Below are 25,086 nucleotides of genomic sequence, written 5' to 3' on the forward strand. Positions count from 1 at the left end.
AAATACAAACAAGCCTGGCTGAGTAATCATATTACACCAACAACAAAAACACACAAACAGTCAAGTACAGGTTATCACACCCCCTATCTAGGCTAAAAAGACAAGCATGTTTGTTTAGCCTTGGTTGTGTGTAAATTGGGTCAGAACATTCCCTGCTGAGAATGTACTGGAGCTGCATCTATTGACAGAAGTATGTGTGCCACTGGAAATTAGTGGGAAACTGTCTGCTTTTTATTTTCATCATTTGCTTTAAGATTTTTCAAGCAACCAAATTAGATGTTTTTGTGATAACATCCAAATCAGAGTGGCACTTGCCATGTTTTTAAAATTTCAGTAACCTTTGCCTTAGAGTTGCTTTTTCAAAGTTAGTGGACACTTTCAAGCTTGGATCATTAGCAATCATGAAACAATACAGTGTGATATGGTTATAGAAAGTGGAACCTAAATGATATCACACTACTGAGTATTTTCAAATACATAGGGATACAAGAAGTTTACACTTTACATTGGTGAAATGCCTACCATTTTGGACCAAAGCAGTAATGCTGAATCAACTGTTTGCATGTTAAAGTGGGTTTACCTGTAGCTTGCGTGCCATAGACACCACCTCATGGTCTGGTGGATTATACTTGTAGCAGTTGGAAAACATTAACCGTACATCAGCAGCAAACTCCTGGGCTTCCCTATATTGCCTGGTCTCCAGCTTGGTCTACAAAACACAGAAAGTATATTAACAACTCTTTCCTCTAACAAGAACCTGTATGGTGGTGTTGCTGTTTTCAACCCACCTTGATGGTGCTGAGGTCCATGGGGTGTTTGATGATATCATGGTAGTCGTGTAGTCCAAGCGCATCCACATCCACAGGTTTGTAGAATGGCCAGGCGTAAGCAGCGTGCTTCTTGGAGAGCATATCCCGAATGAGGCTAGCGCAATAGCCCAGCTGATCCTGCGGCTTGGGGCTATGGCCTCCGCTTGGTCCACTCAGTCCCATCCCCATGTCCATATGATGCTGGGAGTCTGGGGCATCCTTCTTAATCAGTTTAGTAGGCCGGGTGCTCTCTCGCCTGGGCAATGTCTTCCCAGACTTGGACTCTGCTGGGGAAGACTCATTTAACTGGTCGTTTGCTGTGGGCGTTGTAGTGTCTGCTTTCCTTTTCTGGCTCTTTCTCTGCTGGTAAACAGCGAATGTAAAGAAAACAGAGAGACGGGGATGAGGGAAAGGAAAAAGGAAGTGATTAGATTGAAATTCCAAAAATACCCATCTAGTGCTCTCTGGCATGCTGAAAAACACATCCATCTGTCTGAGCAGATTACCGCTCTGTTAGTCAAACTTACTTTGGTCATGGGTATAGGGTTCTGCAGCAATGGGGCAGTGCTCTGTATGGACGTGGGGGGGAGGGATGTCGCCGGTTGGGGAGGCACAGAGGTCATGATGGAGACTTGAGGACTGCAGTCTGGTGGGCCCAGGGAGTAGGGAGCTCCAAGCTGTGGCGCGTGGCTGGGTAACGTTGAGGGCACACGGGGGGGCAGGGCCTGCATCATAGGCTGGGGAGGTAGAGAAGGCGGGCCCTGCAATGGTCCTCTGGTCTGTGGCCCTGCTGGGAGGTTGGACAGACCACGTGTTTGTGGGGTCATGGAGGAAGAATCAATGATGGGTCCTGGTTTCAAGTTCAGACCTTGGTAAAAGAAAGAGGAAGAAAAGAAGAAAGGTAAATCCTCTTTCTCATGCAGGACAAAGGGACGGAAATGTGTTGACAGTATCCTGGCTCAAAAGAGTAAATCACCGACCTGCGTCTCGCCGCCCACGACCACGTCCCTTTCCTGTCATGACAACAATCTCAGTCTCTTGTTCGGGCATTTCTGAGACCTTTTGGAGGAACAGCTTCTCAAGAGCCTCAGCCATTAAGACTATGTCATCTCCAGGCTGAAGGGGGAGACAAACACTCTTAGCGAGGCACACACCTAATCGCAGCTTTGGCGTCAATGGAATGAAGACCAGTCATGGTCATAACAGCTTTAGTATACAACTACATTACCTTGTTGTATATGTAGCAGTTGGTAAACATCGTGTTGAAGTCTTGGATACATTCTTGGGCATTCAAGTAGTAACTGTTCTCAAGCCTTTTCTTGATTGTTCCCATGTCCATAGGAATTTTGATTATTGAGTAATAGTCCTAAAAATGGTTAAATACAAGTACTTAGTTAATGCAAGCAACATAATGCAGTCACGTCAACCTTTTCATTGTTGTTGCATTAAAGACTCTCAGTTGGACTGGTGTGGCATCCTGCAGTACTGTGAAGTAAGCTCCAAAAAAAAAAAAAAAAAAAAAATGACAGCCCAAAAAATCCCTCTTGTTTGATACAGATTATTAAGCAACTGACCCCCCTCATATGATCAATACAAGTTAATCAGTTTTTAGACAGTTTAATCAATTTATATAATGTTATTTAAAGTGTGAAAATATGTCTCTCAACTGCTATTTTGGCTCTTTGTACAAGGGCTAACCTTTTGCCTCTATTTTGACTTGAAACTTGTTTATTCAAGTTTTAAAAAATAAACTTAAAAATAAAATTATCTGCTCTTCCAGCCAACAAAGACATTTTAAATTACAAATAAATAACATGTGTGATATTTGTGTGATGGCATGATTCTGAGGGATTATTTCCTGTTGAAGACTTCCTCCTGTGGGTATCAGGTGATTGAAAGTAACGAGTCATTGACATAATAACAAGGTATGTCAGGGACAAACCTTGTAAAAAGTTTTGTTCACATGTTCACGTGTTTATAATGTGACAGACACACCCTTTGGCCCCTGTCATCCAATCAAAGGGCCTGAAATGATTTTCTGAAGGTGCACACTGACATCAAAACACCACAAAATGTGTTATTGTTATTTCACTGTGTGCTGTTAAGTGAAAATTGGACAGACTCAAATTAATGCTTAATGTTTACTGTGATGGGTTATCGTGTCTGAACAAATTTTAATTGTAAATTTTAACTGTAGATTTATTTTTCCACACTGTACACAAACATACATATGCACCAAATGGCTTCTTTTGAAGGTAGGAAAATGGGCTATGATATTTTTAATTAAGCTGAGTGTCTTGAAACACCAACTGAAATAACAAAGGAGAGGGGCAACCTTATCCTTTAAGAATAAAGCATATAACTTCAACATTTTTAAACATCACCATGAAGCCTCTATCAAAATATAAAAAGCACATATCACCAGACGGCTACAGCTAGAATGAGTATGCTCAGAAATATGGAGACAATGTGCATGTCACGCTCGATGCATCCCTGAGATCCCTGAGACTCAGACAAAGCAAGCACTCACAGGCAAGTTCAGCTTGACTGCATCCACGGGTGCATGGAAGGGCCAGGAAAACTGGTGCTTCCATAGGGCCTTCAGCACCACCTTCAGCAGATACTGCAGCTGGTTGGTCTGGCGCTTCGGCCTTTCAGCGTTGACGTACTCTGGGGGTGAAGGGTTGCCACCGCTGTGGGGCTGTGTGGGGGGCTGCCCCTGGCTGCTGCTACTGCCCGACATCTGTGCTGCGTCCAGGCCGTCCCCCATGCTAACAGGGTTGGACGTGAGCTCAGGTCCCGGAGCGGGAGCTGGAGCAGGGGCAGGGGTAGTGGTGTTGGCAGGACACCAGTTCAGTCTTGGCCCCGGCACAGACTCCACTGACAGAGCACCGCTGATCCCATTGCACTCCTCACTGGACTCTCTGGGGAAGCACAGAAGTATACAGTCATTAACATGTCTGGGGAGTCATTTGCAAGATGAGTCTTTACAGTCATGACCATTTACTGTCATTAACACAGGACAACAGTCATTAACAAGTTCGTTAACAAGGTCATCATTGTATCATCTAACTTTGGGTGCTGTATTTTCATTAACTACTGCATCATTTGAATGATCTGAGTCCTCCTTTTGACCATTAGTTCCTCCCTGTCTTCTTTATTCATCACATCAATGGAACAGGTGCCCTGGGACAAACTGACATCTATTCATTCACCCCTGTTTGGCATCAGAATGTTGCCAGATACTATCCATCCTCATCCATCCTTGATATATCCACTAATCTTCTCTGAGTGTGATGTTCCCTCTGGTCCAGACAGCTTTACTTCATTGATGGATCTGTAACTTTAAGTGGTGAGGAAAAAAAATACACCAATGTTTCCTGAATGGTTCCCAATTCAGAACTTATTTAGCGAAGTCCCAATATCACTCCAAATAACAAGCTGATACTTTATATCTTTCCTCTTCGTAAGGTGTAAGCAGCGTTTTTGACTGTTGCAGTGTTTGACTTGACAAAACCATGCCTGGGATCACCTGGGATTCAAAACCCCACATGAGAACAATTTAATAAAACTAACACTGAAAACATGTGAACATACTCTACAGCAGACCTACATGGTAATGTGGTGACAACATGGAGATGTTCAACAGCCTGTCACTAAACCTTGAAAAGTGCTCTAAACTGGATGTTTAATGGCAACATGTAATGTTTCCTGTTTACATTTTACTCCCAGTCCAGTACACTGCTCTTTACAAAGCGTACATTATTTACATTTAGTGTCCCTTTTCCTAATAAAGAGCATGGACATGAGCATTTCAATAGATCAATTTCTTTTTCAATTTGCACACTGAACCATAGTGACAACACATTTCCTTAAAAAATTTGCTGGTTATTTGTTTATTTGGCCCTGTGGTGCGAATGCAAGGTTTCTGGATTCAAGGGTCAGGCCAATACCCTGTCTTCCTGGTCTTCAGCAACCAGGTACTGACACTGTATATTACTGTTGTAGCCCACTGGATTAGTGAGGCTGAAGAAACAGTGGTAGCAGCAGTCTCCTGTCTGGACAGGGCACTTAAATTTAAGATACAAACATCCAACCAAAAAACACTGGTTTCCCAATGCCGATACAAAACCCAACAGCAAGAGAAACTGCTCTGAATTTTCTGGAAAGTACCTAATTTCAACAAGAGCACAGGCGGCAAAACAAGTCTGTGAAAAACAGGATTTGATTCTTGCTGATAGGATGCCACTATAGTAGCAACATTAGCAATAACGTGAGACACTATATTAAAGCCGTATCACTTATGTCTTAAAAATGCCTGCAGTTATAGACAAAATATGCCACCTAAACGTGGGAAAAAGGCACAACATACTCAGGTTTAAAAGCACAATTGGTAACTACAAGTACTGTGAGCAAGGCTTGAACTACATACTAGGCTACATATTGGATTTGTTATGCTTTCCTGAAATACTATGATCTCCTGTTTATATTAGTGTCTAGATAAATCATCACTAATATGCTGAATCACACACGGGATGATTGTGCAAACTGCTCTGGCTGCGTCAGCCAGCAGCACAGAGAAAATAGTATGTGGACTTTGCATAAAATAATCACAAGCACTTTATTATGAGGGAACAACTAAGATAATGTAGTGGTACACCCACACTGAGCAAAACATACTACCTATGTTAATGACACAAGCCTTGTTACAAGAAAGGTCATATATGATTTTAAAGACAGATGATGGATGTTTCATGTGTGTATGCAAATCTGGAGGTTGTTTTTATCCCGAGTAGGAGAAAGGGAAACAAGGGACATACAAGTCTCCACAGAGTGGACAAATAACAATCCTCTGTCTGAGCTATTAATTCAGACCCATTTTTACAATACCCAAGATGAAAACCACACTTGAGCCTGACCTCAGGGTTTCCACAAAAACTTTGCTGCGGTGAACATAATGAATACCAATATCAGTTCATTCACAAAATTCGCATCACAACAGAGCTGCAATGAGAGTGAGTAGGAGCTCCGACGTGGGCTGGGACTGGGATTTAGCTTGAGCGTCTGTGTGCTTTATGTGAATCTTTCTCTTCCCACTCAGTCTCAGGACCTGGGAGTGTTTAGGGATGTGGGTGGATGGATTGGGGAGGTGGGGGGTGTCATCTGGCTGCCGAGGAACTGAGGAACTGCGTGTTCCACTACGTAGTGCCCACCCTCATTCCTACATAATGTCCTCTCCTCAGGCTACATGTCAGGGACACTGAGTCCGAGATAAACACAAAGACTGCTAAGACAGTCCCCAGTACCACGGCCAAACACTAATCTAGAAATATTTGACTAAAAATAGACCACAGCACAAGAGAATGCTCAGGGGGAATTTTTATTTTTTTGATTGATCACAAGGTTGGATTAGAAAAACAATATAGTCGTCCAATATTGAGCAATAAAATCCACCCTTGCAGTAAGGCCTTAAAAGATAAACACACACCTCTCTGCGGGTCTATGACTAACCTCGTTTGTGATGAGTCACTTTCTGAGAAGAGGGAAGCAGTTAGCACACCGCATGATCACTGCCTTAGCCTCCCCGAGGCATTCAAATGCAGCGGAGAATCTGAGTAACTGACCAACTTGTCGAATGACGACACTGGAAAAGAATTTTCACCGGTCTAGAACTGGTGTTACCTGTCTGACGGGAAGCTAAAAGTGTCTCCAAATAATATAAATAACAACAGAGATCAGTGTTTATCAAAACGAAAAACAATTTTACAATCTAAGTTATTGTATCCAGGGTTCAGTTAAGGCCAGATGGAGGAGTTTGACAGGTATGGAGGTACAGGTCTGCCACACACACACACACACACACACACACACACACACACACAAACAAGGGTATGATGTGTAGCTGAAAGAAGTGTTAGAGGGTTGAGCAAAATGTGTAGGTTTTCACATTTTCCAATTCACTGTCTAGCCGTCGTCGAAAAATAGATTTGCCTACATATTTCATTTACTTACTTTCACAGTTATAAAATTTGTTTAGTAGATTCAAACAAGATTACATAATTTTCATTAACATGCCAATACGTTTTAAAAAATTCTCACAAATTTTTCTTGAAGTCAAAATTTCTCAATATTTGACAGGTCCACTGTTTGTGTTAATCACAGCGTACATTTTGTCTGGCATTGATTCTGCATAGTTTTTGCAAAATTTGAGAAGCCACGTTATTCCCCAGGAAGGGTCTTGTGATGTTACAGTATGTTCCACCTTTTCAGAAAAGGGAAATCCCCTTTTCCCAAACAGGTTATGTAGGGCCAAGGTCTAGTGACTGTGCTGGGAAAGCCAAGCAACTCTATATTTGTTGTTTTACTTGGGCTTGAGACAGGCCTGGCAGAGCTTCAGTGCATGATTGAGGTCACTGTCCTGAAGGAAAGTGAACCCTTGTCAACCCAGTTTTAAGCCAGAAGGGATTGGCATGTCTCTGCAGGACAGAGTGGTATTTCTCTTTGGTGGATGTGCAATTAATCCTGTGCAAGTCACCAACTCCAGAATAGGAAACATCTCTACACCTGGATATTTTCTCCACCATGTTCGGCCTGCTACATTAACCTCTCATGCGGCCATCTCCTGTCCTCACATAAAGCAGCCACAAAGGTCCAACCTTCATTTAGCTGTGAACAAGACTTTCCTCTGGTATTCTTTGGCCCATGCTAAACATTTTAAGTGATTTTATTGTCAACCTGTCAATTTTCCATTAAGGCTGCAGTTTGCTATTTGTTATTATGGAGGAGGGTGTTATCCAAATAACACTGTATCTTGTATAAAGATGCTGTTCTCTATCAAAGACATTGAGTACGTTTACATGCACACCATATTCCGGTTCGGGTCAATATTCCGGTTAAGGTAACTGCGCCGCGGCAACTGGAATATTCCGTTTACATGTTACTTGCCATGCCCCCGTGTTTCGGCGTATTCCACTCTCTGACGTAATGCGACACTCAGCCGCGGGGGGCAGCAGTACGCGTATAGGCGTCTGGTCTGCCGGAAAAACAGACCAAGAAGTCTTCTTCCTCGTCTTCTTCTTCTTTTTCTTCTTCTTCTGTCGCTATTTCTATGTTTTCTCCCATCGATATACTCCGTGATATTTTAGTCTTTCATTAGCTGAAGGTGGACTGCAGTCTCCTGGCTCTTGCTGCTGTTCGCCCTGCCGTTTTCCCCGCTTGCAGGTAACCATAGCAACAAAAACGCCACAGGATTCCTTGTGAGTCGAGCATGCGCAGTCGTGACTGAATATTCCGGTTCGGGGAGTTTTCCGACTAAGGTGGTTACATGCCCCAATATTCCGGTTGGAACAGGAATATTCCAGGGGGCTTATTCGGAATTCTCTCCAACCGGAACATGACCTTAATCGGGTTCGGTGCGTGTTTACATGACACGTGCGCAACCGGAATATTGCGAATATTCCGGTTAATACAGGAATAAGGTGTGCATGTAAACGTGCTCATTAGTTTCATACACTGGTCCTCAGTTGGTCTGGTCGCTTTGCGTCTGCTTCATCTTGCTTTGGATGGAAATGACTTGGTTTGTGAAACTTTTCCAAGCATGCATTAATACTTTACATACTTTTCAGTTTAGCTGCTATTTGGCACTGGGATAGTTTTTCAACATTCAGAACATTTTGGACCTGGACTGCTGCACTAAGCTCTTTTGATGTTGTTATTAATACCTGGAAAACATTTTTCAATGGAAGTCATTCAAATTAAAGCACTACCAAAAAAAATTGCAGACATGACCATAATATATATACTTATTCTACATATATATACAGTATATGGAGATGAGATTCACATATATCTCAGTTTCATTTCTCAAAGACTGAAACACATCTAAAAAAATAACAGAAGGATCAACTAAGTATAAATATTGTTATATTTTTATTTTACCTGAGACTGACCGCCAAAAGAGCATGACACCACTTACATCAGCAGTAGCCCTGTACGCACATTTCTGGTTTCAGCCCGTGCTCTTGTTGCCATAAATAACACTGTCTTTCAACATGCTTGTCAGTTGTCTCATTATTTCCTCTGTCCCTTGAATCAGGAGAAGCTCTCTCACCTTACTATCTTGCAAGTGCTGTTTCTTTCTAGGTAGATATTCCAAAAAATACAGACAATTTAGTTAAGGAAATGCTGTCTTCATTCATAAACTCATTGCAGGAATTTATGTATTTCCTGCTTATTTACGTCAAAGATCAACGTTTTGATAACAAAACACTGCACCTAGTGCAGGCTGTAAATGATTCATTCATACCGATGCTGATCTAAGCCAAAGCTTCGACTAACCAATAATTACCTGTGAATAATTATATTATACTATAGTTATCTGTCACTGTTGCAGGGTTTAGATCCCCAGATTAATATGCCAGATTAACACATTTATACTGAATTCAAGTCCCTAATGACAGTGGGATTTCAGGTCAGTGTAAACAGGGTATTAGTTTTTGATAAATGGTGAAATATTGAAATGAAAGAGCTGGACATAGCAGCCCCCGAGAGTGGCTTCAGCACTAGTCATTTCATAATCACAGCTGCACAAAAACACACTGTGGCCTAATTTCAAGAAGCACCAGGCAGTCTTGTTCAATGTAAGGAGCCATGGCTTCACAGAAATCCTGAATCCTCTCAAAAAGCATCCAAATATTTCTACTGACAACGAAGATGGACCTAGCCAAACTAGAATGACAACATTTGTGCATGCTCCTGACTGAGACAATATGCGCTCAGTGGCAACATGAACTGAATAAGAGCTGAATAAAAGCAACAGCAAAATGGAACAAAAAGCGGAAATGGAACAAAAAGCGGAAAGTGGTGATTCTTTTGTCAACCTGCTTCAGCCTTGGTGAATTTTTGCCACGCACCAAATGTCACCACATTCATTTAGATTGTACGCTGAACGGCGGACAATGAGAAGAGGAACTACAGCACTTGCTTACAGTGGATGTGTGGGGGAGGAAAACGTGTGATTGTTTAGAGGAGAAAAAGGTGAATAAAACTACAATGATCAAATGAACTTAAAGTGTCATTCTGTACTGTGTGGGAAAAAGTATAAACCCAAATATAGATTATAGAAGTCTGTATTTGGGTTTCAACAATGATTTCAGATTTTCAGTCAGGAATTATTTTCAGTGTGAGTCCCACAATCCTGAGAGGGAAATGTTTTAAGTTTCTAGTTATTCTAGTCACTCTACTTAACATACATTTTCTGTATATATACGCTGCCTCAGTCCGTGATGACTGTGGTATTGGAACCTAACAACGTACATGGGCCTTGCACATTGTCATTTGTCTGTACATATGGTACCTCCATCTGGACGTTTATGTATTCATGCATACATTTCAATTAAAGATGACCAGTTTGTCATGTAAACAGTGTAGATTTGTTATCATTCATAGCACGGCGACTGAGAGAGTATGTTGTTAGACAGCGGTGATTATTGATGAATACATTTATTGCCTTCCACAGGCTATGAAAGTCTTAACTTTTCACATTTACATCTCTATCTGGATTTCAGTGCAGCGACTTAGCGAGGAAACTCCAGCCCCTTCATTTGACTGAAAGCCTAATACAGGTAACATAGGTAGATTAGTAGCATACTAACTTACAAATGAAATACAAATGATGCAATCTTTGCATCAGTACAAAATCATTTGTCAAAAGCACTTATGTCACTTTTTTTCTGCCAACAAGGTTTTTGAGTGAGCAGAAAGGAAGTACAAACGAGTGGGATGACCTAAAATAGCACACAAGCCCTAACGCGTCATTCTCCTCCAACAACCTTCTCTATTACATCACCTTCATGCTTGTATGCACATTTACATATTTAGCTTGGAATTGTGCCCAACCACTATATTGACAGGAGTGATATTATCAGCAGACATTGGCTCCTCACAGATATATTGGTATGTGCATATAAAAACAATATTATCATTAAATAGTTTGTCCAGCAGACTCTATTGTTTGCAACTCTTTGTACTACACATGTTGGCAGTGTAGCATATCACAGCTGAGCAGATAGGTGTGCAGACTGCATTACGAGGTTAACTGTCCAACTGTAAAGTATCATGTGCATGTCTTTGCTCTAATGTTGAAATTACTGACTGATTACAAAATTTACATTTGCTCTGTTTAAGCTTATGCCCCGTTTTTGATTATGCTAAATTGTTATTTGATATCCTATTACTATTTGCTGCTACTGCAATGACCATATGTCCTCATAGGTATCATTAAACTATCCGATTATCTATCATCAGCCAATAAAGTTCCAGTGTTCATTTATTGATATTAAAGTTGTTGCACTATACAAAATGGCCAAGGGCTAATTTAAGAGGAACCTTTAGACTCAAATGACAAAAAATGTGGAGCAAGAGTATAGGCTGATTTATCAGTGGGTCAGCTGACTCAACAATCAAATTACGCACTTACTGCGTGTTTTTTGTAAGTTTAGTCAAAATGTCCAACTGGTCGACTGTATTCACATTTATTCTTGACCTCATGATACAAGAAATGTGTACAAAATCAAACTTTAACTATTACAAAAGTGTATTTTAGCATTCCATGTGACTCTGCTGAGGTTAATAAACATGATTTATATCAAATATATTTTGTTACAATTAGCATGTGGAATGTGAGAGATACTGTTAGGGGGCGAGCTCTTCTATCAGTCCTGAAATTAACTTGTCTCCCAGGAAGTCCCCATTGGGGGTTGTAATCTGCCAATTGTGATCCCTGATGTAGATCTGGAAGGGTGCTGACTCTTGGCACAATTTGAGTGAGAGAGCAAACATTTTGTGTGATTGACTCAAAGCCATTTCCCAAAAGGTCAGCAGGGACACGGATAAAGCAAGAAGCAGCCGATCTGCGCCAAGGCAGCATCTACCAGAGACGCAAGCAGGTACAGTGCAGATGGCTGGAGGGACGGAGGACCAGACAGCACCACCACACAAACAGCTCAGGAGCCAGAGCTAAAGAAAAGCTTCCACAGGGACCAGTCAGAGGCTCTTAGCCACAATATGAGCCTGCTCCAGCTGGCCTACACTGCTTGACAGACCAGAATCTCATCTCTCTCTCTCTCCCTCACACACACACACACACACCACTGCCAGATGGTCCTCAACAGCTCATTACCATCAGCAACACGAATACTCACAGTGACAATCATTGATATTAAAGCAATGTAACCATGACAAGAGTAAACAAACTTCTGGGAATCCGTCAACAGAAGCAGTCTGCAGTAACCAAGGGAGTTTTAACTACACCTTCTGAGGGAGTGTACAAACTTTTTTCTGTATCAGCAGACTGGAGGCAATACTTCCACTGACCCTCCAGATTTCCACCTGGTCAGTTTTGCCCTGCAACTTTGTAGTTTGCTATTTAGTTCTCCTGTTGGCTGACCTGATGGTGATCAGTATTCCACCATATTTTCTTTATTTCTTTCTCTCTCTCTCCCACACACACACACACACACACACACACACACTCTGCCCCCCAGTTTTGTCCTAGTGCAACTGTCACTGGATTTACAACGGCGCTCTCAAAACACAAACAAACCCAAACTACTCACCATGACAACATGGAGACAGGATTAGCTGCCAGGGGAGAATCTCACCTTGCGAGAAGTGTTAAGGCAGCAATATACTAGAAACAAAATTGAATTTGGCATGGAAATGGCATGAAATGGCCGGATGTCGACCAAACTGAATTGTCACATTCGCTTTTATTTCTGCAGTGTACGCAGGCTGGCTGGGCAAACGAGCCAAAATCTGTTCATAGCTTTGTTCACCACCGCCCAATACATCATCACCTACAATATTATAAGTCAACTGTGTTACATAACTGTTTGTATATTTTAATTACATCCTTTGGGCCACGTGCCTCTGGTTCATATCCTTTGTTGACATCGGGTTCCTCGCCCTCGCCTATCTTGTAGTTTGCCGAGCAATTTGGAATCTTCCCCATCTGGTGTGGAGTGGCACAGACATTTGCTCACAGTGGTGTGTTTGACAGCAGTTCGATTTCGCACAAGATCAATTTCACCTCTAGTATAATGACACCTTAAATGACTCCCTCAAGTGCAAACGTCTAAAGTCCTGATCACTGACACTTTCCTGGACCTACGCCCAGTGCAACACAGCCAAATCACTCTGATAAGACTGGTTTCATTGGAAAAAAATCTAGTTTTTCTAAGGATAGTCTGAAGAAGAATGAAACAGGGTCCTGTCATTTCTGTGATAAAGACAACACAAACAGAATTGCAGAATTTGACAATGAAAATGTAATGAACTGTAAAACGCAGAATGTTGTGGTATTTGCCAAAACGTGGGTAATTTTTAAAAATCAGGTTTTACCCTACCATTATAAGTGTTTTTTTTTTTTCACAGCACCTTAAGGTGAATGAACAGAAAAAAACTATGCTGCGTCTTTATTGTGTTTTGGTGTCATTTACATACACGCTGCTGTCATCTGACTGCTGTCTGTGTGTTTCATTGAGTGCTCGAGCACACACACACACACACACACACACACACAGCTAGCAAGAAGAGCTCATCACTCTCAGCAGTGCGGCCACATTGGCAGTTTTAAATGTTTTTTTGTAAAACACAACGTTGTGTTACAAATTCATTTATATGAATTATATTTTGAATATTTTCTTATTGAACTGTTAGAATTTTATTCATCCACCACCTGATTAGACACTTTCTGATGACAAAATGTTTTTAAATTGCAAAACACAGAATTCAGGGAAAAAAAAAAAAAAAGGAAAACACGGAATATGGGATAAAACAAAATAAAACAACAACAACAACAAAAAAAAGACTCTGGACAAAAATTAAAACAGACTTGCATTAGACTAGTGTTTCCAGCTACAGGACAAAGAACACAAAGTGAGTGTGTTCTCTGTGACCTGGACTGTTTTTTGCTGCCTGAGGCCTTCACTGATTACTTCATATTCCATGAGAGTTGCAACCAGTTCATGATAAATTAGTCTACACCGGTCTCTTTGCCCTGTTGTCAGCACAATGTCGGCATGTGAAACTAATCAAGTCGGCAGTAGCCTCCAATAGAGGTCAATCAAAAGGCCCGCTTCCGCTGCCGAATGCCCTACATCGCTCTCAGCTCTGGAATAACAGTTGACCTTTGACCCGGACATAGATCACTACAGACTGCTGTGGAATGTTTGGTAGGGAGGAAGTGGCTCTGGTTACTGGTGGGGGATGTTCAGCTCACACCAGGAAATCTGGTTGTGTGTGCAGCCTCACAATGACTGTCCTATGTGAAATTTCTGCATCCCCCATGAAAGTAAACTATTAATCATTCATGCACTGGGGGTGGGGATTGGGTTCAGGCAAAATGCAGACCTGCAGATTCCACTTAAGGCCTTCTCTAACGGTCAGAAAGAGGGCCTTTTTTGTCTGAAAGCAAAGGAATAAATAATTAATGGCTGCACAGTGACAAGGCCAAGAGCACCACTCCTTTCTTGCTCATCGAACCTTTCCTCTCCTCTTTCATATGATCCCCTTCATCCCCTCTCCTGGGAGCAGCACCTCTCTCCAGTGCCTGCCAGTATACAGCAATGACCTATTGACTCATTCTGATATAAAGAAAATTTCATTGATTGGTCTCTGTGCATTCATGTCTCAGATTTTTCCATTTTGTTGTTTCCTGCAGAATGTTTCCTAGATGTGGGTTGTGGTAATTTTGGTTTTGGGACCAAGGTTTGGTCCTATGCCCATTTCAGGATTAGTCCCAGTACGTCTAGCAGTGTAAAAAATGCGCCTATACACAGGATGTACAAAATACGAGAGACTGCCTCTCTTTCCATGAAGTACACTAATGTCATGATGAGGTGAAACCATGCAAGAGTTAGAGGTTTTTAAAAATCTGAGACAAGTGAGATGTGGGTTGTGCAAAGCCAGGGACGATATATGACATCTTGTAGGACACAGTTCCCCCTTTTCCACCAAAGCGGTTCCAGGGCTGGTTTGGAGCCAGTGCTTGACTTAGCACCGTTTTTTTGTATTTCCACCGCCCAAGCACGGGCCAAACTGGTTCCAAATCGGTTCCAGGCAAGCACCAACTTCGAGTATGGGCTAAACAGGAGCCAGAGAAAGAACCCATGACGCGAACCACCATGTCATTGGTGGGAGGGGTTACAGACCCAAACAGGAACAGCAAACGCTATAAACGTATAGTGTACATAACGTAGTCGTCATTCGTTCCAACCACGAATACGGCGGGTAGCCGGCAATAATTGCCTTGTAAATACATGAGCAGTATTTGCATGGCTACGATGGCTCGTCCATGTTGGTTACTGTGATTCAGAGCGAGCGTCTCGCACACCCACGTGATCACGTTTTACACTGACATATTGATGTGGCTCTGACTTGGCTCCGGTTGGCTCTTGGCCGATGGAAAAGCAAACCGGTTCTTTGTTCGAACCAGTTAAGCACTGGCTCTAGCACCAGCTCCGAACTAGCACCAGGTGCTTTTTGGTGGAAAAGGGGCAAGTGTGTGTCAGTGGAGGATAACACGGACAAATAAAAATTCAGCTATGGTTTCTTTTCCAAAACCGTAGTGTGTAAATCTCTGCATGGTAAATGAGGGTGTAAAAATATGTTCAAGTGAAGGGATAATTTGATAATGTTAGGATTCCAATACAACACTGAAAATTAAGTTAAAATTAGACCAACTGTAATCATATGCAGCGCTTCTTTCATAAGAAAATGCAACTCTTTCACTATTCAAAGCAAGAATTACCTCAAGGTAACTGGAACTCAGGATCAGAATGAAAAAAAAGGGATGCATCTTTTAACCAGCTTTTGTTTGTATTGTACTTTAATGGTTACCACATAATTTACTGTTGAAGTGACCCCATTTCACCCCTCAAGTCAATCATCTTAATCTTGAAGTGCACTGAATGAGGAGATCAAAGTCTTTTAAAGAGCAAGAATACTTGTATTGATTTTTGTCTTTTGTTACACTGCTATAGTTAGTCATTATCAGATCAGATGATGGTTAGATCTGATACCAGAAAAACATCCCCCAGTTCTACGATGTGCACTTTTGACTCTGAGTGCTAAGAGCTACACAGAACGGTTGTGTGACAAAGCGAGAGAGCGTTAAGGGAAAGCACCCATCTACACGACTGTACAGAAAACACAAACAACACAAACGAGCTGATGCTCACGTGCGGTAGCCACACTCGGATGCATCCACACCTTGTGTTGGTGCTCTGGGGGATGAAAAGAACCAATGCAATTACTCAGCACCTACATGACAAAACCCGTATAAAAGCAGCTTTCAAGTTGAATACTTCAACTTTGAACACTGTGTGTCATGCGCACTGTGTGGTACCACTAGTGCCTTGACTTTGTTTCTAATATTTTTGGCTGAATACCTCAATATTGATACTGTGGTGGTCTAACAATCTGGATCGACATATCAATCTAAAGATAAATGATCCAATATAATTGATACTAAGTGAAAATACCGATCCGTATCTTCATCTTAGAGATACGCCTTTATTTGGAAATTCCCAGGTGTGTGTCACCATTTCCGTTCAAGCACACCATGTTCCTTAACGTTCAAATGGTGCTAGCGGCAGGCAGATAATGGCAGCTACGGCCAGCAGCCAAGAAATTGACAATAAGAATATCTACTCTTCCTCTCTCGGGAATAAAGCAGCAGTATGGAAATATTTTGGATTTCAGAGAAGACAGGGGTCAACTGACAAATCAGATGCCATGTGCAAACAATGCCAGTAAAAGATAAAATACCCGGGAAGCATGACAAACCTGGCCAAGCCTCTAAAACAGGAACACCACTTTGTAATGTAAACAACTGTGTGAATGGGCGTATTGTCTCATATCAATCACAGGCCACTGAACTGAATCAAATCAAAATCGTATCGGGGCCGACTTTGTGATGTCGGTAATTATCGTATCACTGTCCAAAGAACCAATATAATCTCATATCGTGATGAAACGTACTTACTTAAACTTAAAATATTTAGCCTACACTGAGATTTTTGATAAACAATGATTATGATGACCAAGCAAGTAAAGGCCAATCATTGAACAGCTAGAACAGTCGAATGCATCTCCTTACCGTAATGCAGCCTTTACAGCTAGGAAAAGACAACACTTGTGCTGTACCATGATATCATGAGACCCAAAATCTCACACAATACAGCCTTACATCACAATATCTATATAATATTGATATATTGCCCAACCCCAGTTCACAGGCCTGACCTGTACTTGTTTGACATGGCAACTGATAATCACAGGGGATTCGAAGTTGCGATGCCACTGAATATTACTTATAGAAATCTTTAAAACATAGCATTAACATCCACTTCAGCTGGCTGACATCAGGTTTTAGATCATGTAAGTCTACACATTCCAAAAAATATATCCATATACCCAGTAAAATATAAATGGATTTAATTAAATTTGCCCTGTGGAGATCTTGATAATAATATCTACCAAGTTAAGATCCATTATTTCAAGTAATTCAGTCCAGAGTCACAGACCTACGGACGATTCCTCAGTGTGAGTCACTACCTGACCTAACTCACGCAGACTAACCATGACTCAGGCACATTATAACAGGAAGCAGACAAAATCAAGCCAGCTTTTTTGGATTTAACTTTCAGCCAGTTTGAGCGAGCAAGCCAAACCCTGCCAGGAATCAGAAGAACTTTCCAAAACCCAGTCTAGTGCCACAACACACAAACTCACTACCCCCTTCCTCTGTAGTCCCCCTTCCCCCTTTCCACACACCCCCTCGCACACCAGGAGGCTGCTTGTTCACGGTTTCTGGCTGAATTCTGGACAACAATGCAATCCGAACAACACACTGAATACATACTTCCAAAGTGGACTGCTGTGTTGGGCTATGTATAACTACATCCAACGCTAACAATGTGCTGGTCTCAAAAACAATAACTTGGGGCTGTCTTCAATTTAATGTTCTCTTGAGCATTTCATCACGTGTCTCAATTAATTATATTTTATGTTTTGAAGGAGGTAAGGCCAGCAGTAAGTCTTAAAATATTCTTAAAGTTCAGAAGAGATTCTGCGTCACCACAAAACATTACCTTTTCACAGAGACTGAATGTGCAATTTTTTCCAGAAGGGCATCCAGTTTCTGAAAATCCAGCAAATCATTTGACTTGGCATGCATCTTGTAATCCATTTATGAACTCCACTTCACAGAAACAGAAACCAAAACTTAAAAAAGAACGAGGAGAATTAAACAAAAGTTTGTTCTCCCATTTCTCGTATCCACAACACAGGGAGGATTTATTCTTCAGACTCCAGAATGTGTCCTAAAATCCCAACGTACATGGTTAGTAATCCTTAGTGTAGTCAAAGCGGATTTTGAGGGTAGTTGTTCCAGGAAAAAGGCCCCAGAAAGGAGCCTGGGAAGAGAGTGGATCCAGGCGGGGAGGAGAGGCTGTGTAGGCCTGCAGCCGGCGGGCTGTGTTAGCTGTGTGAGCCGGTCCTCTCTCTACCCCATCCCCCTCTCAGCAGTACAACGGCCCAGTTGCCACAGGCTCTTCGTCCCATTGTGTGTCCTCTCCAGGGCCTCCCCCACTCAAACAGACACCAGTGGCAAGAGAGGGGGAGAAGAAGGTGAGGAAACAGAGAGAGAGGGGAGAGAGAGCTCCGGTGAGATCCAGGAGGAGCACTTTGTTTCTCTAGCACTCTCTCTCACTCTCTCTCTCTCTCTCTCTCTAGCAGAGACGGAGCAGCGTGCAGTTACTCAACAGTAAAAATGGCTCTGCTGCTTCCTCATTCAGTGGTGCCTCAGCCCACACACCCCTCCCTCTTTCTCTCCTACGCGCTTGCTCATTCCACCCCTCCCCTCTTTCCCCATCAATAGCTTGAGGTCCCTTCTCTTGCTCTCTCTCTTTCTCCTGTTACACCTTTGGCACCCCACCCCCTTCCCCTCTCTCCCTCCCTCCATTTCTTCCTGCCCCACCCCCACTCACTCTCTTCCCTCAGTGTGATCTTGTAGATGCCTCCCCCCACCAATTCAAGGGCTCCCTTATCTGCTCTCCCCTCTCCCCATGTAGCACTCACATTCATATTGTGGCTGGGTGGCTGGACCATGGCAATACAAAAGCAGCCACACCAAGGTTTTTATTTTTTTTTTTCTGTGCACTCAGATTGAGGGAAGAAAATTTGGAATCAGGGTAGCTCTGTAACACAGACTCTGCAGTCACAAATGACATGAGCAGCTCTAAACCAATTTATTTGTGCAGAGACTGTGGTCAGTGTCTTGAAAAACAGGGTGCCAGCTAGCGAAACATCAGTGATGAACACTGTGATTCAAACTCAAATGGTATTCCAATCCAAAGTAATTATGATCCTCTTAATTGGCCTAAATTGCAAACAACCCTGTTCACTATTTAGCAAGCACTTAAAATCCACTGAAGTGTTGTGGTACCCCAAGTTTCAATGCCTCTCGGAGACCACTGGTGGAGAGACATGAAAAAGGGCCAGGAGAACCAAATGATTGATTACTCAGAGCTGAACTTTTTGGCAACATCCAGTGACAGTCATTATTCTTGATTTTTAACCATAGAAACTGAGAAAGATTTTCATCACTTCTGACTATGCACTTTATCTCAAACAACACCTTGATATCTCTTGGCACATCAATAAAAATTAATCTGCGTTTCCAATCTTTTCATCATCACCACGCCAATCACATAAGATAAAAATAGCAAGTGCGTGCAAAGCTGTTCCCCTAAAGAAAGAAATTTCACACCCTTACCATCAAACCATCCACCCAGCCTTTGACAGAAAAATAAACTCCTATCATAATGACTCAAAACTTACACTGATCAGCCTGTGAACCATCACATAAACAACTTGCATCAAGGGAGAATCATAATGTACCACTCAGAAATTCTCTGGCATTTAAAATGCAGGATATAATGCAAGACACTGTAACAGCCTGAAGTAGCAATAAGACAGAAGACTGAAACGATCAGAAAGAGAGAGTGATTGCAAAAACACAAGAGACCACCCACAATGCTTTTCCCATGGCAGAGAATCTTACAGTAATCAAGTTTGTGACCGCACTGTGGTCACACTGCAGTTATTTCTATTAACAAATTATATAAATATGAGACAAATGACCCTCATCAACATCAGCCAATTAAATCAAAGCTGCTTACAACTGTTTGGCGCTTTTTACACCATGTTTGTTTATGTTTTTACCCTGAGAAACATCTGCATTACATGTTATTAGAGACGTGGTAACATATTTCTGCATGCATAGTTTTATGTAGACAAACAATCGGTGTGGGAAACGAAAGAGGCAGAATGTGTTAGTCGAAATGTCGCCTGGACCGAAAACATTCACAAAAAGTATCAGCATTTGTGTACTGTGTGGAGAAACATTTGACTCATGTAATAAAAGAAATGGAAACCAAATGGAAATGAAAGCGAGCAGCCAGCAGATACACTGGAAGCCCTAAAATACTGGCCCATGCCCTTAGAGGTTTAATCATTGTCAGCGTTGTCAGATGATAGCTGGTGGGTGGTGAGACTGGCCCTGCACTGGTAGGAGGCAGGACATCCTTTGACCCGATGACTTTCTAAGAGCTTTACTCGGGGTGGTGGAGTCAGTGAGCATAAGGAGAGCAGCCAGCCAGGTGTCACACAGAGATACAATCTCAGGAGAACAGATGTGGTGTAAACGGGCCTCATTTGCTCTTCATGCTCTCTTCAAACCTGTCCAGCAATTCTCCTTCTTAACTCAAACACACTTAACACTAGACTTGTAACCTCTTGCTCACCCTCTCACCAAGAAACCACATGAGCAAATCAAAGGGGACACATGGTGGGGGCAGAGATTGGGTATTGCCTGGGCATGTCATCATTTCAGATGTAGGCTGAGAGATGTTTTATGAGAAGTTTAATTTTAGAGTCTCTACCACAGCACGTCACATCCTCAACACACCACATGCATGGGTACTGAATACGCTCTTCCAGAGGCAACATGACCTCTCAATCAATTTAATGTCTCAGACGCACACACACAAACACAGCTAAGAGTGCGCCAGGCCAATTCAATTTCCAAATTAGTCAGACATCATACCCCCAAGAGATCAGGGGAGTAAAGCACTACGCTCTGCAGTGTACACTCCTGTCAGGTGACTAGCGAGCACTCTGCGCAATATCTGATTTCCCAGATGAAACAAGCAGCAGCCCCTCTGTACCGCAGCCAGACTCAGACACTGTCCTTGCAGACCCACTCCCTGGTCCACGTGCCATATGCACCATTCCCAGAGACAATACAGCAGCTGCCAGAGTGACAAAGCTCAAACCTACAGCAATTCAGAGAAGGCCAAACCGATGGCCCTGTCATTCGGGGGTAGGGGTGGGGGTGGCGGTGGCAATAGGAACAGGGAAAGCAAAGGAGAGCGTTGCATTAGGATTGGGGGTTGGTCAGAGGGAGAGGCAGTAGTGCACACAGAGATGAGACTCAGCGAGAAAGTCTGAAGGCACTTCCATTAATCATCTGAGCACTGGAGCAGGCGAAACCCATTGGGACTCTGAGCAGAAAAAAGGGGAACAGGATATATGCCAACTTCAAATGGTGCACGTATGCACTTCTGTACGTATAGGTGTGTGTTGGTATAAACAAGGTCAGGGAAAATAATCATAAAGGTGAAAATATGGTAGTAAAAAACAAAAGCACTTTCACACCTTTGATCCAGTCCTTGCTCTTTAGATGTCCAAACATTATGTAACTTGACACAAAACAGATTGCAAATTGCAACTTTGCATTTAGCCTCTTTCATCCACATCAAACAACACTCTACAGCCTCAAATTTCTGTCATATGGCAATAAGTGACCTGATATTACAGTGACCTTGTGATATGAAACAGCATTGCTTTAGAAGATAAACTACATCAATGAAATCAACCATTCACTTGGACAGATGACAGAGGGCTGTGGATCTTTATTGTACATAACTACAGAGATGAAACGGTATGAAAATTTCATATCATGATGATAGCAACCAATACTGTGCTTAAAAAGTTCAAAAAGTACTGACACACATATGAAATCATGTCACCAAGTTTAATATTGAAAACCACAAACAAAATTAGCAGCACTATGCCCTTTTTGTTTGCATAACACAACCAATACCTTATGTCAACATATGAAAACTACATATCAAATGTGCATTAACTTTACAGATGGCACCATGTGGCCATGAGAGGTAACTGCAGTGCAATTCTGATGAAATTAGTGGCAAACTAGAAACAGCGAAGGTGTATTGCTGCCGTCTGGGAGACTGCTGTTAACTTTGGTTGATGCTGGACATTATTCCCTGTGCGTTTCTCAAAGCACAGTAATCAAACATGGCTTTAATGATAATTAAAATTTGAAACGGTATTAACATGGGGATTTTATCATGGTTTATTGTGAAACCAGTAAGTGTTTCATCCCTATAGGCCTACATATCCACTTTAAACTAAAAAAACACAAAGGTTAACTACAGATAGATGCTCTGGCATGAGATGCTTGGTTTCATCTGAAAGGAGGAGAATTCCTGCAATATTCTGCTTACAGCGGTTCCTATTAACATGATTACAGTAACTCTCATGGCAGTCCTGCGAAATTATTCAAAAGTGATAAATGAAGGTCTCGTGCAGACTAAAATACATTTTGTTTGCTCATTCATTTGTTCCCAGACCACTCGCTCTTCTTCATTCAGAGGTCATTCACAACTAGGCCAAGGATGGTGTTACCATGGCAACTAAAGCAGAGAGAACAGTAAAAGATTTTCAAGGAGGGCAAGGAAACGATGCTCTCTAGCATGGGACGCATATAATAACCAAAATTACAGGTAGGACTGTGAGGGAGAAATCGACACAGAAAATACTTTTCCACCAAAATCCATGGAAGCAAGTACGCACATGCACATTCCTCTCTTAACCTCACTGGTAATTTGCAAGCACCCTGTTAATTAAACAACAAATCAAAGCACATTGCAGGAAAAAAGCAGTTAATGGCCTACATAGCACCTATATAGCAGAAAACCTCAATGCTGTGGGCTTGACTGATCAACTTCCCACCTGGTATGTGCATGCCCTTTGAACCCATGTGTACTCATGCACATAATTACATCTTGTGGCTGAAATGCTAACACTGGTTACACCTAAACACCAGGTAATTACAGTACTGACAGACAGCGTTCGTTCACCTCCAACATCTGCAGCTCTTACTAATATATTAAAAATATTTACTTATAGGAAGCATGGAAAAGGAAGGCTGAAGCAGTCATTTACGAAACACTCTAAGGTTTAAATAAACACACTTGGGGGGCAATTATTTTCGGTCTGTGCCACCGCGAGGAAACAAAACCAATCAAAATATGCTTATGACTGCAGGTATACCGACGTCAGTAGATAGAACTCCATGTTCCAATCACATTGGGCTCCATGTGTCTGGCTGCCATGGCATTTGTCAGCTATCAAACAAATAAACATGACTCACAACAATGATAAACCAAGCGCAAAAAGAGAGACTCCTCTAACAAGAAAAACAACAGAGACAGTATAAACTAAATAACGGGCCTCTACATGCGTAATCTGTTTGAGAATACCAGTCGGCTCAACGCCGCTGCTTTGTGTCTACAAAAAACAGTCGTGCTGGGGACACACATAACGTTATTACAAGCTCACACTCCTCTGACCGACATATGGCTCACTACTATATGTGTTCCATAAAACGCTGATGCGCAGAATAATGTTGATAAGCGAGCATCGCCGGAAAAGCAAGGACCACAGGCCACAGGGCTCTGATTATTGCCTGGGTTTCGTAATGAACGCCAGCACCAATTGAAAAGTCAAAGAGTGCGCAAACAAACGCGCGTTTATCCCAGTGATCGCGGCTGCAACCTTTGGGCAAATGAATGTTAGGCGTTTGCGTGTATTTTATATCAATTGTTCCAGGACTGCATTCTCAGCAAATAGACTCAGCCTGACTGAGTGTGCGCCATCATCACCGTGACGGCGTCAGCGTCTCCCACAACACAAGAGGCAGTCGACGAGCAAACTGGCGTTACATATGCAACACGGTGCTGGTAACAACACTGGCTGGGTCTATATGTCGGCAAATTGTGGGTGAGACAGGAACGGGATGCGAGTTACATATGCAGCGTATGTGCCGTTATTGTGTCTTTTGATAGACAACTGCCAACTAGCTTTAGCTAGCAAACTAGCTAGCATGAACAGGCCGCCATTCAGCTCAACAGTCTCAACCAGAGCCGGGCATTATCGCGACGTCTTGCGCCTTTAGACGGATATTAACATGTTTATTACTGTCTATTCATACGGCTTTCTGAGAAGACATGACTGGCAAAAATGATGATTGAAACGACACCGTTTACCTGGGTTTATCAGGTTGCCAGGGCGCGCGGGATCTTTCTCTCCGAGGATCCTGAACACCTCTCGTTGTCGATGACGTAACACGTAGGTCTTTACGTAGACGACGTATAGAGCGTGCAACTTTTGAGGCAACTGAAATCTATTTTTTTAGGTTATTTATTTAATTATTTGTTGTTTGTTTATTTGTTTTGTTGGTTTGTTTGTTTGTTTTTAATTAAGTTCTGTCAAGTCCGGTCATAACCCTAACCCTGAGATGGGATTTTATGTGCATATGAGAAATAAAATTATGCAATTATGCAACAATTCATGGTCTAAATCGTTGTTGAATGTTGTTAAATGTTCAGATGTGCTTAAGTCTGTGATCACTCAAAATACTGTGTTCCTCAAAACAAATAACCATGTTAATCCTATCAACCCTACCATGCAGGATTATTATAGGCCTAATTATCATCATTATTATTTGGTCATTGTCACATAATGCACAGAATATGATGATCGATCCGGTGATGCCCGTACAGATCAAAATGCCACTGAACAGGTTTGAGTTTTAGTGACTGTCAAAAGGCTGTGTGCAGATATTACAGCTGACCGCTGGGCAGAACTGGTGGTTGGCAGCGCCCCCCAGTGGATAACAACGTCAAACATGACACTGTATTATGAGCGGGATCATGTCTTAATTCGTGCATTTTGTTTCATCTTCTGGCCAAAAGTTTGACCTGGAGTTAATGGCTCACCAAGACCTTTGTGACGCACAGACCCCCTTTAGTTATTTCTTTTCTTTTAGCGAAGAAAATGCAAATGT

At 42.2% G+C, this 25,086-nt stretch overlaps 1 protein-coding gene across 4 annotated transcripts in view; it reads right to left on the reverse strand.

The window, feature by feature from the left end:
- brd4 (bromodomain containing 4) overlaps nucleotides 1–24,366 on the reverse strand; it is a 34,858-nt gene extending 10,492 nt beyond the window's left edge. For 2 of the 4 annotated variants that reach the window (XM_030057420.1, XM_030057418.1), the window contains exons 1-7: nucleotides 17,963–18,661; nucleotides 3,340–3,733; nucleotides 2,038–2,175; nucleotides 1,790–1,925; nucleotides 1,337–1,677; nucleotides 789–1,172; nucleotides 581–709 (exon numbers count right to left, since the gene is read on the reverse strand). In XM_030057420.1, the coding sequence (XP_029913280.1) occupies nucleotides 581–709; nucleotides 789–1,172; nucleotides 1,337–1,677; nucleotides 1,790–1,925; nucleotides 2,038–2,175; nucleotides 3,340–3,733; nucleotides 17,963–18,060 (1,620 nt within the window). In that variant the 5' untranslated portion in view covers nucleotides 18,061–18,661. Of the gene's footprint in view, nucleotides 1–580; nucleotides 710–788; nucleotides 1,173–1,336; nucleotides 1,678–1,789; nucleotides 1,926–2,037; nucleotides 2,176–3,339; nucleotides 3,734–17,962; nucleotides 18,662–24,286 lie in introns of those variants that run through there. The other 2 variants (XM_030057421.1, XM_030057419.1) reach the window with 2 other exon arrangements.
- Between the last annotated feature and the right edge of the window lie 720 nt (nucleotides 24,367–25,086).

The sequence above is a fragment of the Myripristis murdjan genome, chromosome 8, assembly GCF_902150065.1.
Source record: "Myripristis murdjan chromosome 8, fMyrMur1.1, whole genome shotgun sequence".
Lineage (NCBI taxonomy): Eukaryota > Metazoa > Chordata > Actinopteri > Holocentriformes > Holocentridae > Myripristis > Myripristis murdjan.